Here is a 12914-nt window from a genome sequence, read left to right on the forward strand (position 1 = left end):
AATGAAAAAGAACTTGATATTGCAGTTAACAAAAATCCACATATAATCATCATCCAAAATTAAATTAAATGGCTTCAAGTGCTAAATTACCCATCATTTTAACCAAGGGAACAGGGCACTTTGTTACAATATCAACCTTGGAAGGAGCTGAGGCATGTCCAAAGAGAGAACAACTCAACAAAGCCAGCTCCCCAAAGGTTAACCTTGAAGATAGAAACCCATGCCAGTAATAAGGATTCAAATCAAAGAAAGCATCGAAGAAGTTTCGAGTCCCATTTAGATCAAACTTCAAAAGGGTCTCCATCCCAAAAGAGTAAAACTCCCTTAAACATCTTCTTTCAATAGGCCATAAGCCATTCCACACTCTGTGATACAGTGGCTTCCCTCTGATCATCCTGGTTGAGCCAAGACCAACAGCAATCGCGTCGGCCAACTCAGACGCCAAACTCATGGTTCGAGCCACCATGTATCCAGTTGAAGGATGAACCACCCCAGAATTCCCACCAATTGCCATTACACTTTGAGGAATCTTAGGAAGTGGACCACCCATTGGGATCACACACTTCTCATCTTCTATGATCCTCTTAACTCTAATTCCTAAATGCCTTAGCCTTGCAGCCATTCTTTTCTTCACCTCCATATAAGATAACAAAGGCCTACTGACTAAAGAAGTCTCCTCAAGAAATATCAAATTTGAGTCAAAAGGCATTGCATAGAGAAAAGTTGGAAACTTTGAATTGCTAGCTCTCAAATAAGGTTCATTTCCCAAATGGGAATCTCTCCAATCCATGAGAACCATCTTGTCCAAATCAAAGGGGTGACTATCCACCTCAGCCAAAATCCCATGAGCAATCTGATAACCAGGGTTTCTAGGCTTATCATACTCAATAAATGTGCTACCAAAGCCACTGGCATCCACAACCAAGCTTGCCCTGATCTTATTTCCATCATCAAACCCAACAGAGGATTCAAATTCTTGGTGCTCAATATCCCAAACCTTGGCCTTATGAAACTTAACACCATTTAAAATACACCTCTCCATTAACTCTGTCTTGAGTTTCTTCCTACTGACTCTGCCATAAGGTCTGTCCAAATACTTGGTTTTATTGTCATTTACACAAACACTTGCCATGCACCATGTTTTGTCCAAACAATGATCGAGCTTCAAGCTCTCAAACTCATCAACCCAAACACCATAGTTATTAGGCCAAGAAGAAAGAGGTGAAGGGTCAATACAACACACCTGAATCCCATAGCTAGAGACTCTCTCGGCGAGACGGAGTCCGGCGGGTCCTGTTCCGATGACGATTACGTCCGTAAGAGACCGATCAGATGGATCCCACAGCGGAAGATCGAAGTCCAAAGATTCGAGCTTTGACTCCGGTTGTAAGTCGAGAAAGTTTCCATATTTACTACTCTGGAGTCTACTGTGGCGTTCCTTTCTGGAATATATCTGTTTGGTTTCCGAGAAAGTAGAGTGAGAAGTAGAGGAATGAAATAATTGGCAAGTTTTGGTGAACGGTGGTGGTGAAAACAGCTTCAAAAGAGTGGCCATTTGAGAGGAAAAAGTTCAAAGAAAACATAGGAAGTTGAGAATGGAGATCATGAAAGAAAAGGGTATGTGTATGAGAAATCAAACAGGACAAAAAGGAATCAGAAAGTGGTTTCCGAGAAAATGATGCTCTTTCCTGCTGGCCAAACAGTTCTCTTTTATATGTAATATAATAATAATATGTATATTTGAGTGCACTTTCTTTTTCAAGAGAAAGGATAATAGGTGACACAAAACAAAACATACATATAATATAATCCCACAAAAGTAAATGATAAAAATAATATTGGCTAACTAACCAAAAGAGTTCAAGGCCTAGCAGCGGCGGAACTATGTTATGGTATTGAGAAATTATTTTTAATAGGGAAATTTGAATTTATATCCATCTTTTATACTTAAATTAATTTTTTAAACTATAATTATAACTATTAAAAAACTATGATCACTTTTCACTAAACCCTAAAATACCCCTCTCATTATTCTCAACCATCTCTCTCTTCCTCCTTTCTCTCTCAAAGCAAACCCAAAACCAAACTAAGAAAGCACCACCCAAATCCAACTGAACCACCGGCGTTCCACCCAAAACGTCGATCGAGCACCACCCACGCTAGACCGCACCCACAGTATTTTTCATTTTTCATGGTATTTTTCATTTTTTAATTGTTGATTTAGGGTGAAAATGCTTTTTCTTGATAGATTTAGATTCTGTGATTTTTTGTGTGATTTTTAGGGATTTAGTGTATTTTCATCAAAGAAGATGAAGGCCCGATGGTAGTGGATGATGTGCCAAAACGGTGAAAATTCCATGTGGTCCGATGGTCGGGCCCGATGGTGTGGCCCGATGCCCTTAATTGGGCAAAAATCTATTCGTGGGTCCGATGGGCCCGATAGTCGGGCCCGATGGTATGGCCCGATGGTAGGGCCTGATGCCCTTAATTGGGCAAAATCTGTTCATGGGTCCGATGCCCGATAGTTGGGCCCGATGGTACAGCCCGATGCTCTTGATTGGGCAAATTTGTTCGTGGGTCCGATGGGCCCGATGATTTTCCTGGTTCGGTGGAGATCGAGATCCCTTCGTGGATCTCCGTGGTGGTCACAACGAGTTCGGTCGGTCAATAATGGGTGGGGGCGGTCAAGAGTGGGTGGGTGCGGTCTAGCGTCGGTGGGTGGGTGCGGTCTAGTGTGGGTGCGGTCTAGTGTGGGTGCGGTCTAGCGTGGGTGGGTGCGGTGGTTAACCGTGGGTGGTGCTCGATCGGCGTTTTGGGTGGAACGCCATGGTTCGGTTGGATTTGGGTGGTGCTTTAGTTTTGTTTTGGGTTTGCTTTGAGAGAGAAAGGAGGAAGAGAGAGATGGTTGAGAATAATGAGAGGGGTATTTTAGGGTTTAGGGAAAAGTGATCATATTTTTTCAATAGTTATAATTATTAGTTTAAAAAATTAATTTAGGTATAAAAGATGGATATAAATTTAAATTTCCCTTTTAATATAGGGAAAAAAACAAAAAAAATTACAAAAATACTTTGGGCCGGCCCATTAAACATTTATACAGTCCACATACAAATATTTACAAATATACCACATGCACTAAGCCTTCAGCTGTACAGAGCGAACCATGAAGATGAAAATACGCGCTCGTTTCAAAACCGCAAAACAACCAAAATGAAACCAAAACGAGAAAAATACAACTATTAATTCTGGCAAAAACAACTGGAAAAAAATACCTGCAATGATCTAAACTGAAAATGACGAAAAAAAAAATCAGAAAAACTGTGAAGAAACTGAAATTACACATTTGTTTTCTGTTTTATTCGATCAAAACAACTCCCCCTAATATCGAAATCCAGATTCATGAAATGTAGATCTGTAACAAACAGATCTGGACCTCCCACCAAATTCAAAACAATGTATGATGTGAAAATTTTAAAAAAAACCTCATGAATAATACATCTACGTTATATACAGTTACATTTTGATTTATTTTTTGTTTTGGTTGCATTATCGTTTTATGATAGTTTATATATTATGCAAGAATTTAATTTGATGGGGACTAAGAAATAGTAGTTATACATAGTAAGTTTTGTGCAAATAGTTGCATATTAATTTTATAGTGAAATAACATATGCCAGTAGCAAAACTATAATAAAACTACAAAACAACTGTATGCAAGTGCAAACAGTTGCCTTATAGTTGCATTATCGTTTTATGATAGTTTATATATTATGCAAGAATTTAATTTGATGGGGACTAAAAAATAGTAGTTATACATAGTAAGTTTTGTGCAAATAGTTGCATATTAATTTTATAGTGAAATAACATATGCAAGTAGCAAAACTATAATAAAACTACAAAACAACTGTATACAAACTAAAATACAGGAAAAACTTTTTGAACATCAACATCCATGATAAATCTCATTGTTACCCATTGATGATATAAAAATGGACAGGAAACAACTAGATAAAAAACTTATTAAAAAAATACATATAGAAGGTGTAAAATTTCAAATATGGGAGAAAACCAAAAAGAAACCGAAAACAAACCTCGGTTCGAACATCAGCACCAACATTAGCTTTTTTCTCATAAACGTTGACAATGAAATCTCTGCATTATTTGTTGAGCAAACATACATAAGAAGCACAATGATTTCTATACTCTTTCTGGCTTTATTCTCTACACAGTCGCTCCATATGTTATTAAGGTCCGTTTCTTCGTAAGAATATATAAGAAACTAGCTTTACAATTAAAAATTAAAAAGAAAAAGAAAAGAAGAATTGTTATGTAAAAAAATTTAAAATTAAAAACTGAAATAAAATTAAAAATTAAAAATTAAAAATTAAAAACTCGAAATAAAATTAAAAATAAAAAGAAAAGAAGAAAAAAAGAGAGTGAAATGATGGATTGATTGATAGAAGTCAATCCTAGACCTAAGCAACAATATATAAGAAACTAGCTTTACAATTAAAAATTAAAAATAAAAAAAAAGAAGAATTGTTATGGAAAAAAAATTAAAAAATAAAAACTGAAAATAAAATTAAAAATTAAAAATTAAAAACTGAAATAAAATTAAAAATAAAAAATTAAAAACTGAAATAAAATTAAAAATAAAAAGAAAAGAAAAAAAAAAGAGTGAAATGATGGATTGATTGATAGAAAATGAAAAAAGAGAGGGAAGAGAGTATGATTTGATTGATGATGGATGGAATGATGACTAAGTGGTATTTGTGTAATAAAAGTAACTTTGTAAGTAAAAATGTAGTCATAGGCGTGTGTGAGTAATTTTGTAATAAATTGTGTAAAATGGATTTTTCATGTAAAAATTTCTTTAATATATATATATATATACATATAATATAAAAATTAAATTTAATTATTAAAGAAATATAGTTAGTTTAGCTTACCTCAATGTACATAAATAGATGTGTATTATTATATACGGGTTGTATAGGTATATTTTATTTCTTATATTAATTTAAAGGCTATGTGTAGGAATTGTCTCTCAAATTAATACGATTATCAAATCGTCTTTTGAAATATTTATTTACTATTCCCTTTGAACTATGTCACAATGTTGAAATATAAAACTTCTAATAAGTTTTATCCAATAACGTGACTAATAAAATAGTAATGAGACTTGTGTGTCATTGTCACATAAGTGCCACATGTATAATTTAAATAAAAAATAATTTTTTTTCTTATCAATAATTGACAAGAAAATTTAAGATTAATTTATTTTTATTCATATAATTTAGGGTAAATACCATTTTAAATCCTGTATTTTGTAAAAGTTACTAATTGGAATCTATATTTTATATAACACAAAATGTACCCTGTATTTTTGAAAAATGTACAAATAGGACCCTGAATTAATTTTTTGTCAAAATAAAACTTAATAATAATTTGATCTAAAGATGTTATGACAAATCTAGTTACATTTTCTGTATCTGTTCGTGTTAGAAATTATCTTAAAGTTAGTTATGTTAAAAAATAAACCTGTTAAAAATTGAGTTTAGGATCTTATTTTTACCATTTTGGAAAATATAGGGTCCATTTTGTCATTTAACAAAACAAAGGGTCTAATTGATAACTTTTACAAAGTAGAGGGTCCAAAATAGTATGTATCCTATAATTTATAGTTAATAAGAAAATATTTTTTAAAATTTTAAATTAAATATGTGGCGTTGACAATAACACATCAACTACATTGACATGTTTTAGCAGAAAAAATTTCAAGGGATACGATACGATCATTGTAATAGTTCAAGGTTATAAAATTTTTAAATAGCCTAATTTTATTAATATTTTCTAAAAAGAAATAGGTAAAAATACAATTCGCTTGACCTTCCTATTTGGCCCCTCCTCAGATTTTTGTCTGGTTCCGCCACTGAAGCCTAGGGCTTGAACCACACGAGTCCAAGAAACACAAATACCATACAAAATATATCTATACATTTTTTTTTATAAGTAGGAATTTTATGAAAAAGAAAATTAGAACAACATAGTAACCACAAAGGAGTTACATCCCTTACTAAATAAGTGTTTTTAACCCTCGATTCTCTAGCCCATTGAGCTAAAGAATCGGCCAAACAATTCTCCGAACGATGAATAAGCGAGGTAACAACATTCTCAAAAAACTTACAAAGATCAAGACATGAGAAAACAACAGAAAAGTACACCATCCGATATATAGTTATGTATTTTTAGGTCTAGCACAATATGATACAGAAAAATATAGGCTTCATCACAAAACAAAAATATAAAGTTAAACAACTAAAATTTATAAAATCATTTTGATTACTCTCCAAGGTTTTTTTAGTAAACAATATAATACAAGTTCAAGATTCTTTCATATTTTATTCTCAGTTATTTCTTGTTTAATTTATTTTAATTTTAATTACAGTTCAATAAATGTATCATTATTATTAATGATTATAGACAACTATTATTGTTATATTCAATTAAATTTAATTACGTATACAATCTCATATATATATATATTTAATTAAATAAATAGAGAAATTTTTTGCTATTAAATATTCAATAAATATTTTACCAAAATACGTTTTAAAGATGCATATACCAAAACAAAAAATTCCACTTGCCCTAAAACATGTTAGGCATGTCGCGTTGTAACGCTCTAATTAAAGGAACGCCACGTGTTGTAATTATATTGCGTTAATCCCATTAATCGAGATCTAATAAGTCAAGTAATTAAAAATAATTAACTTAAATAACAAAACAACTTGTAATAATAATAATAATAATAATAATAATAATAATAATAATAACCTTTAATTTAAAATAAAATAATGTAATTACATATTCGGGATCCCGTAAATTTTTTTTTAAAAATATTACAAGTTGTTACATATAGGCCGACCTAAGTGGAGAAAATTAGATTTTCATACAATCTCTCATATAAGATCCAAACCTCGTGGTCTAGCTTAGCCGAAACATGTACAATTCACCATCAAAATCTTTGAACTCATGGTTGGGCTGACACTGCTTTACTCTTGCCTGCACAATTGAGCACCCGTGAACCAAGGCCCAGCAAGAAAGCATAATCAAACCAAATATAACATATATCATAGATATCTCACTTAATACGTCATTGTGTAGATAATCGTGCCACGACATTAATATAATACGTCATTGCGTAGATAATTGTGCCACCACACTAATATAACACACCACTACACTTTTGATGATGCCACCGCACTAATATAACACACCACTACACTTTTGATGATGCCACCACATCCTAAGTTTATATTGTATAGACACTACATGTTACACTTACACGTCTATTTATCACATAAGGTCTTATCAAGGTTTTTTTTTTTCAATTTTGATCACTGAGTCTAACCTAGTTACGCCTTGATCGCATAACCCTTAACATATAATTCATTAGTTATGCCTTACTCACATTAACATATAATTCATTAGTTATGCCTTAGTCGCATAACCCTTTTCACATACTTAATTAATTCAACAATTACATGCATAAATAAAGAAACTTTAGGGTAATAACCCTAACTTACATTTCTAACTAAGCAATTTACATAACATCCAAGTGCGCCACCGCACTATATTTTGTGTGCAAGGTTCTCTTTCTTACCGGAATTCCAAAGTGAGTATAGAATTCCAATCCACAAGTAATTTTGAGCAAGTATCGGTAATCCTAATCATAATCTCAGGTTTAAAAAATAATTATTCCCTAATCTCATAACATAATTATTCACAATTAAGACTCTTAAACTGGACCAAGTAATAGAGCTCTTCACGAGCTTTCCAACGATATAAAGAACGTCCAAAATAGAGTTCGGAGTCAAAAGTTATGGTCAAAACAAGTTCACGAAAAAAATTCGAGAAAAAATTTGCGAAATAGCATCGCGGGGCTGCCGCGACGCTTCTGGGTAGGTAGTGAGCAAATGCTCTGTTTTCACCTTCAAGAGGGTTGCGGTGCTTGGGTTTGAAAAACCTAAAAATCCTTATTTTTAGAACCCCGAAAATACACCAATTCGAACAAAACTTTACATAAGTCGTATAATCGAATTTTCATGCCAAAATAGTAGCACTCTACACGACAATTACAACATGCTTAAAACACATAAATAATCAAGCTCAATTATATCATAATTCATATAATCTAAGCTTTAAGAAATCCAATTCAGCTCAAAATTAAAGTTCATTTCTCACAACAAATACACAAATAGAAAAGACTTAAAACTCAAACAGCATACACCTTCTAGCCTATCATCCATAAATTTATCACCTTAAATTCATGTCAAGAACACCAAAAATACCATATCATCCAAGCTTCCAAAACAAATATGAAAATTTAGTATGAAAAGCAAATACTAGATAATTTAACTACCTCAAATGCTTTCCCCAAGCTCAAACACCAAAAACCCAACAAGTTAACTTCAATTTCCTCCTCCAAGATCAAAATTGCAAAATTTGAAGAGAAAGAGAAAGTTGGTGAGGAGGGTTTCAAAATAGAAAATAGAACTTCTCTTTTAATTATCAGAAATAAAACATATATCTCTTTTAGTAAGTTTTAGTCAAAGGACCAATTTGCCCTTAAAGCTAAAAATCAACATAAATAACAAGTAAGGGTACTTTTATCCTTTCACATCACACATATTCTCATATAAGCATCCATATATCTCATGTTACTGCCGTAACCACATAATAAATATTTTGGACCCCGAATCTAATTCGAACTAAAATACCTGATTGTGACCATACCACGCTAACTTGTCGAAATTCACCTGTAACACAATAAATGAAACATACTACATAATAATGCAGTCCATTAGCACAATATATATAACAAAATAACCATTTCACCCTTTTCAAGTCAAAATTACTAAAATACTCTAAACACATAAATAGAGTCTTAAATTCAGGTATTCTTAAATAATATCATATAATTGATCGAACCCGTAAGGAGAGTGATTGTGACAGTCAGTAGTCCCGTGATCTGTAAGGGAGAATATTGGGTAAGTTGTGCAATCCCACATAGCCTTATGAAGGTCAAGTGTGGTGATTCTGAGGCTGTGTAGGTATGGGACTACATAGTTAAAGAGGACTTAAATAGATTGATTGGTACTATCTCTATAAACAAGGTGCATCTTGTTTTTTGGTAGCCCATCACAAAAGAACTCCATAGTTAAGTGTACTTGACCTGGGATAATTTCAGGATGGGTGACCTCCTAAGAAGTTTTTATAGAAAGCATGCGAGTGGGGACAAAGCACGCTGGAAACACTATGGTTGGTCTGTAGGGTCAGTCATTAGTCTAAGAAGCACCCAAAATGGCGTACCCGTGTATAAGAGTCACATTGTTGTTTGCTGATTCGATCTTCTCTATGATTACATCCACTCTGTGTATTATTCCTTTAATAATTGATAGGACTTACGCTCAATATGTTTTGCTCTCTTATAACTTATTTATTCTCTTTAGTTGGTCATCGCTCCATCATTGTCACAATAATAATGTTTAGGAAAGATGTGATTAACTAAATCTTGCCAAGGTCGTAAGGTTCCCTTAGTCCCCAAGCCCAAGCAACAAGTTGTGCAAATTGGCCCAAGGTGAACCATGGCCCCCTAGCACTTGGGAACCAAGAAAAGCAGGCCAATCCCCAACCTCGCCCAAAGGGAGAAAGATCGATGATTAGGTCCCTACATGAAAAGTCACCTCGAACAAAAGTGGAAGCTAAAATTGTAAATAAGAGAGGTGTGTTTAGCAACCTATGAAATAGAGCTCTTCCTAGAAACGAGCCAGATCTCCAAGACCATCTAAACAACTGACATGACGAAATTCCCAAAATGATGGATACCACTTAAGAGGTGAATCAATAACTAATCAGTCAATCTTTAAAACTAAATCACTGCTATCCAACCTGACCTCAAGGGCTAGCTAGACACTCAAATGGGCAAGCGTGAAGGCAATATTGCACCCCTAAGGCTATAGAGAACTTAGATGGTGAAAAATCCAACGCTGACGTGAATCCCTTAGCAGGCGAAATAGTACTAGGAAGAGTTGTAAGGGAAATATGTGAGGGAAAAAATGAGCCAATATTAAACTTGAGGTGTGCCTGTCCATTTTCTATAGAGGTTTAGCAAGTCTTGCTGCTTGATGGATTCAAAATGCCTTTGATGGCCACTTATGATAGTTGTGGTGATCCCTCAAAGCATATCAATAATTTCGAGATCTAGATTGAGCAGATTGTCAAAGTACCCAACCTTGCCTAGTGCAAGTTTTTCCAACCATTCTAGGCGAGGTTGCTAGGCAATGGTTTTGGGAATATCCTCCAATGTCTATCACCTTGTTGGATCAAGTTATAAACAACTTTAATTAATAGTTCTAGTCTACGCCACTTGCATTCAAACACATTGAAGTTAACCTCCTAGCTAACTTGAACTAAGGCGCAAATGATCTCTCTAAGATGGATGGAGAGAGAGTTTAAAAAGAATGGAGAGGATAATAACTCTCCATTCTGTCACTTGTTATTAGGAGTAAAGTTAGAGAGTAAGTTAGTTATTTAAAATTATCAAAGTATCCTTTTTAGTATAAGTATTTGTTATTTTTGAAAAGATAATTTTGATATTTAATATTTTTAGTTAGTCTTTTTATTAAATCCTTCTAAAAGTGGAGGGATCAAATTTTTGTAGGTCTCTCCCTCCATCTCTCCTCTCCCTCCCTTTATCCCTTCTACCAAACAATGGATTCCACCTCCCCTTTCTACTCTCCATCCTCCCATCTCTCCTCCCTACCAAACATAGTGCAAATGATGAAGTTCTAGGAGGAAGCATCATGTGCCAATTTGGTAGGTGACGATGAAGGTCAGCTCATGGCCATCATAGCCGAATCATTGTTAAAGGACCACAGTGGAACAATGTACACAAAAGATTTGAGAAGTCAATGTAAAAATCTTCCACGTACCAAATGTAAAATAACAAATTAACATTTTTTCTCTCTAAAATTTCTTTTTTCCTTTGTAATCAACATTAAGTTATGTTCATGACATGTTTTGAAACATTAAAGCTTTACAAATAAGAATTTTCTCATAAATAAATTTCATGAGGGTCCATACCAGTAGTAGTTTAAATCGAACTACATCCAAATTTATTTTCAATTCCTTTGACCTTCATCTCCTCTCTTACAGTCTCCACACCCTCCCACTTCCTTGTAGAAGCATAAATGTTGGACAAAGCTACATAATCTTCACTAGTGCCATTCAAAGAACTCTGCTCTAGATGTACTCGAAGAAGGAGCTTCCCAACCTTCTCACCCATTGCAACATCCCCATGAATTCTGGTTGCACTTAGCAAACTTCTCCATAAGATAGCATCAGGTTCACCTGGCATTCCCATTATAAAATCGTACGCCTCTTTCAAGAGCCCATTTCCACTAAGAAGGTCAACAATGCAACCATAATGTTGCATCTGTGGGGTGACATTAAACTTGCTCATGCTACTAAATAAGCAGAGTCCTTCTTCAACAAGCCCAAAATGACAACAAGCTAGAAGTAAACTAGTAAAACTCACAGCATTAGGTTTTCATCCAGAAGCCCCCATTGAATCCAAAAGTTTTATTGCTTCTTTTCCCTTTCCATGAATGGCTAGTCCTGCTGCCATTGCTGTCCATGTTAAGATATTCTTCTCCTTCATTCGTGAAAAAAGGGATAAAGCACTATTAAGACATCCACATTTTGAGTACATGTCAATAAGACTGGTGCCAATAAACACATCAATCTCAGGAACCCAATTTGTCTTCTCTATATACCCATGCATACAAGTACCTGATCCAAAACACCAAACTGAGAAGCTGCAGAGGGAACACTAACTATAGTAGTATCGGTTGGTTTTGCCCCATAAACATCATCCAACATATCACGAAACAGAACCAATGCATCATGAGCACTTCCTCTTTGTGAACAATATCCTGTGATCATGGCATTCCAAGTAACATTATTTCTATCAACCATTTCATCAAACACCCTTCGGGCTGAGCCAACATCCTTATTACTGGCATAAGAATGTATTAAAGTAGTCTGCACCATAGTATTCGAAATCGTACCGCATTTCATTATCTACGAGTGTATTTGTCTCCCTGCCCATAATGTAGGCACTGAAGGTGATCGAGCACAAGCACCAAGAACAAAAATGTAGGTGAAATCATCGAACACTAAGTCTCCCCTTGATGCCCATCTGAAGAAAACAAGAATGGACTCTTTTGGTGGAGAACATCGTATCAAAGTGTTAAAGAGAAACAGATTAGGCTTGTCAAAGTGCTCGAATACTAAACGGGCATTACAGTAGTTCTTCTGTTGAGCTAATAAGGTGCAGTATTGCTTGATAAGTTTGGCTGCAAGGGAGGGTGAGTTGAGACCATTGACAATCAACTGGGCATGTGTTTGTTTAAGTTGGTAAATGGATAATAATTTGAGGTGTAGAAAGCCAGTAGCTACAACTCTAGGGAGAGAAAGCATATGGAGTGGACTCAAATACAGAGCTCATTCTTTAAAGACCACATTTCCTCTGCTTTCTCAGGCTACGAAATTTGCTAAACCATCAAATGACCAAAGAAGCTAGCATAAAACACAAAAATAAGATGCGTGAGCTATTGTAGTTGCGAGTGCAAATATTTATGATAGAATGAATATTGTTGGATTAAAAATCCTTTGTGGGCACATATGTATAATGTATATGCTATTATAAAGTGTGATACAAAATTAAGTGACCAATTATGTTATGGGTATCAAAAGGGTATTAAAGTGTCATGGAATTAATGTGTAGATACCATAAGTTAATTTATAATTTGTTGAGGGGCCAAATTATAAATACCCAAGAGTTATTC

At 34.3% G+C, this 12914-nt stretch overlaps 1 protein-coding gene and 1 pseudogene across 1 annotated transcript; both read right to left on the reverse strand.

Annotated features, from left to right (window-relative positions):
• On the reverse strand, nt 1-1820 carry LOC115721134 (capsanthin/capsorubin synthase, chromoplastic). Its single transcript, XM_030650386.2, has one exon. It carries the CDS (start codon nt 1553-1555, stop codon nt 65-67), a length of 1491 nt encoding a protein of 496 aa, XP_030506246.2. The 5' UTR covers nt 1556-1820; the 3' UTR covers nt 1-64.
• Nucleotides 1821-11067: 9247 nt separating this feature from the next.
• LOC115718646 (pentatricopeptide repeat-containing protein At3g18970-like) lies at nt 11068-12636 on the reverse strand (annotated as a pseudogene).
• Between the last annotated feature and the right edge of the window lie 278 nt (nt 12637-12914).

This window comes from Cannabis sativa, chromosome 2 (genome assembly GCF_029168945.1).
Source record: "Cannabis sativa cultivar Pink pepper isolate KNU-18-1 chromosome 2, ASM2916894v1, whole genome shotgun sequence".
NCBI classification, from domain to species: domain Eukaryota; kingdom Viridiplantae; phylum Streptophyta; class Magnoliopsida; order Rosales; family Cannabaceae; genus Cannabis; species Cannabis sativa.

Excerpts from the sequence above, each read along its gene's own strand:
- LOC115721134 (XM_030650386.2), bottom strand. The coding sequence starts at position 1,555 with ATGGCCACTCTTTTGAAGCTGTTTTCACCACCACCGTTCACCAAAACT.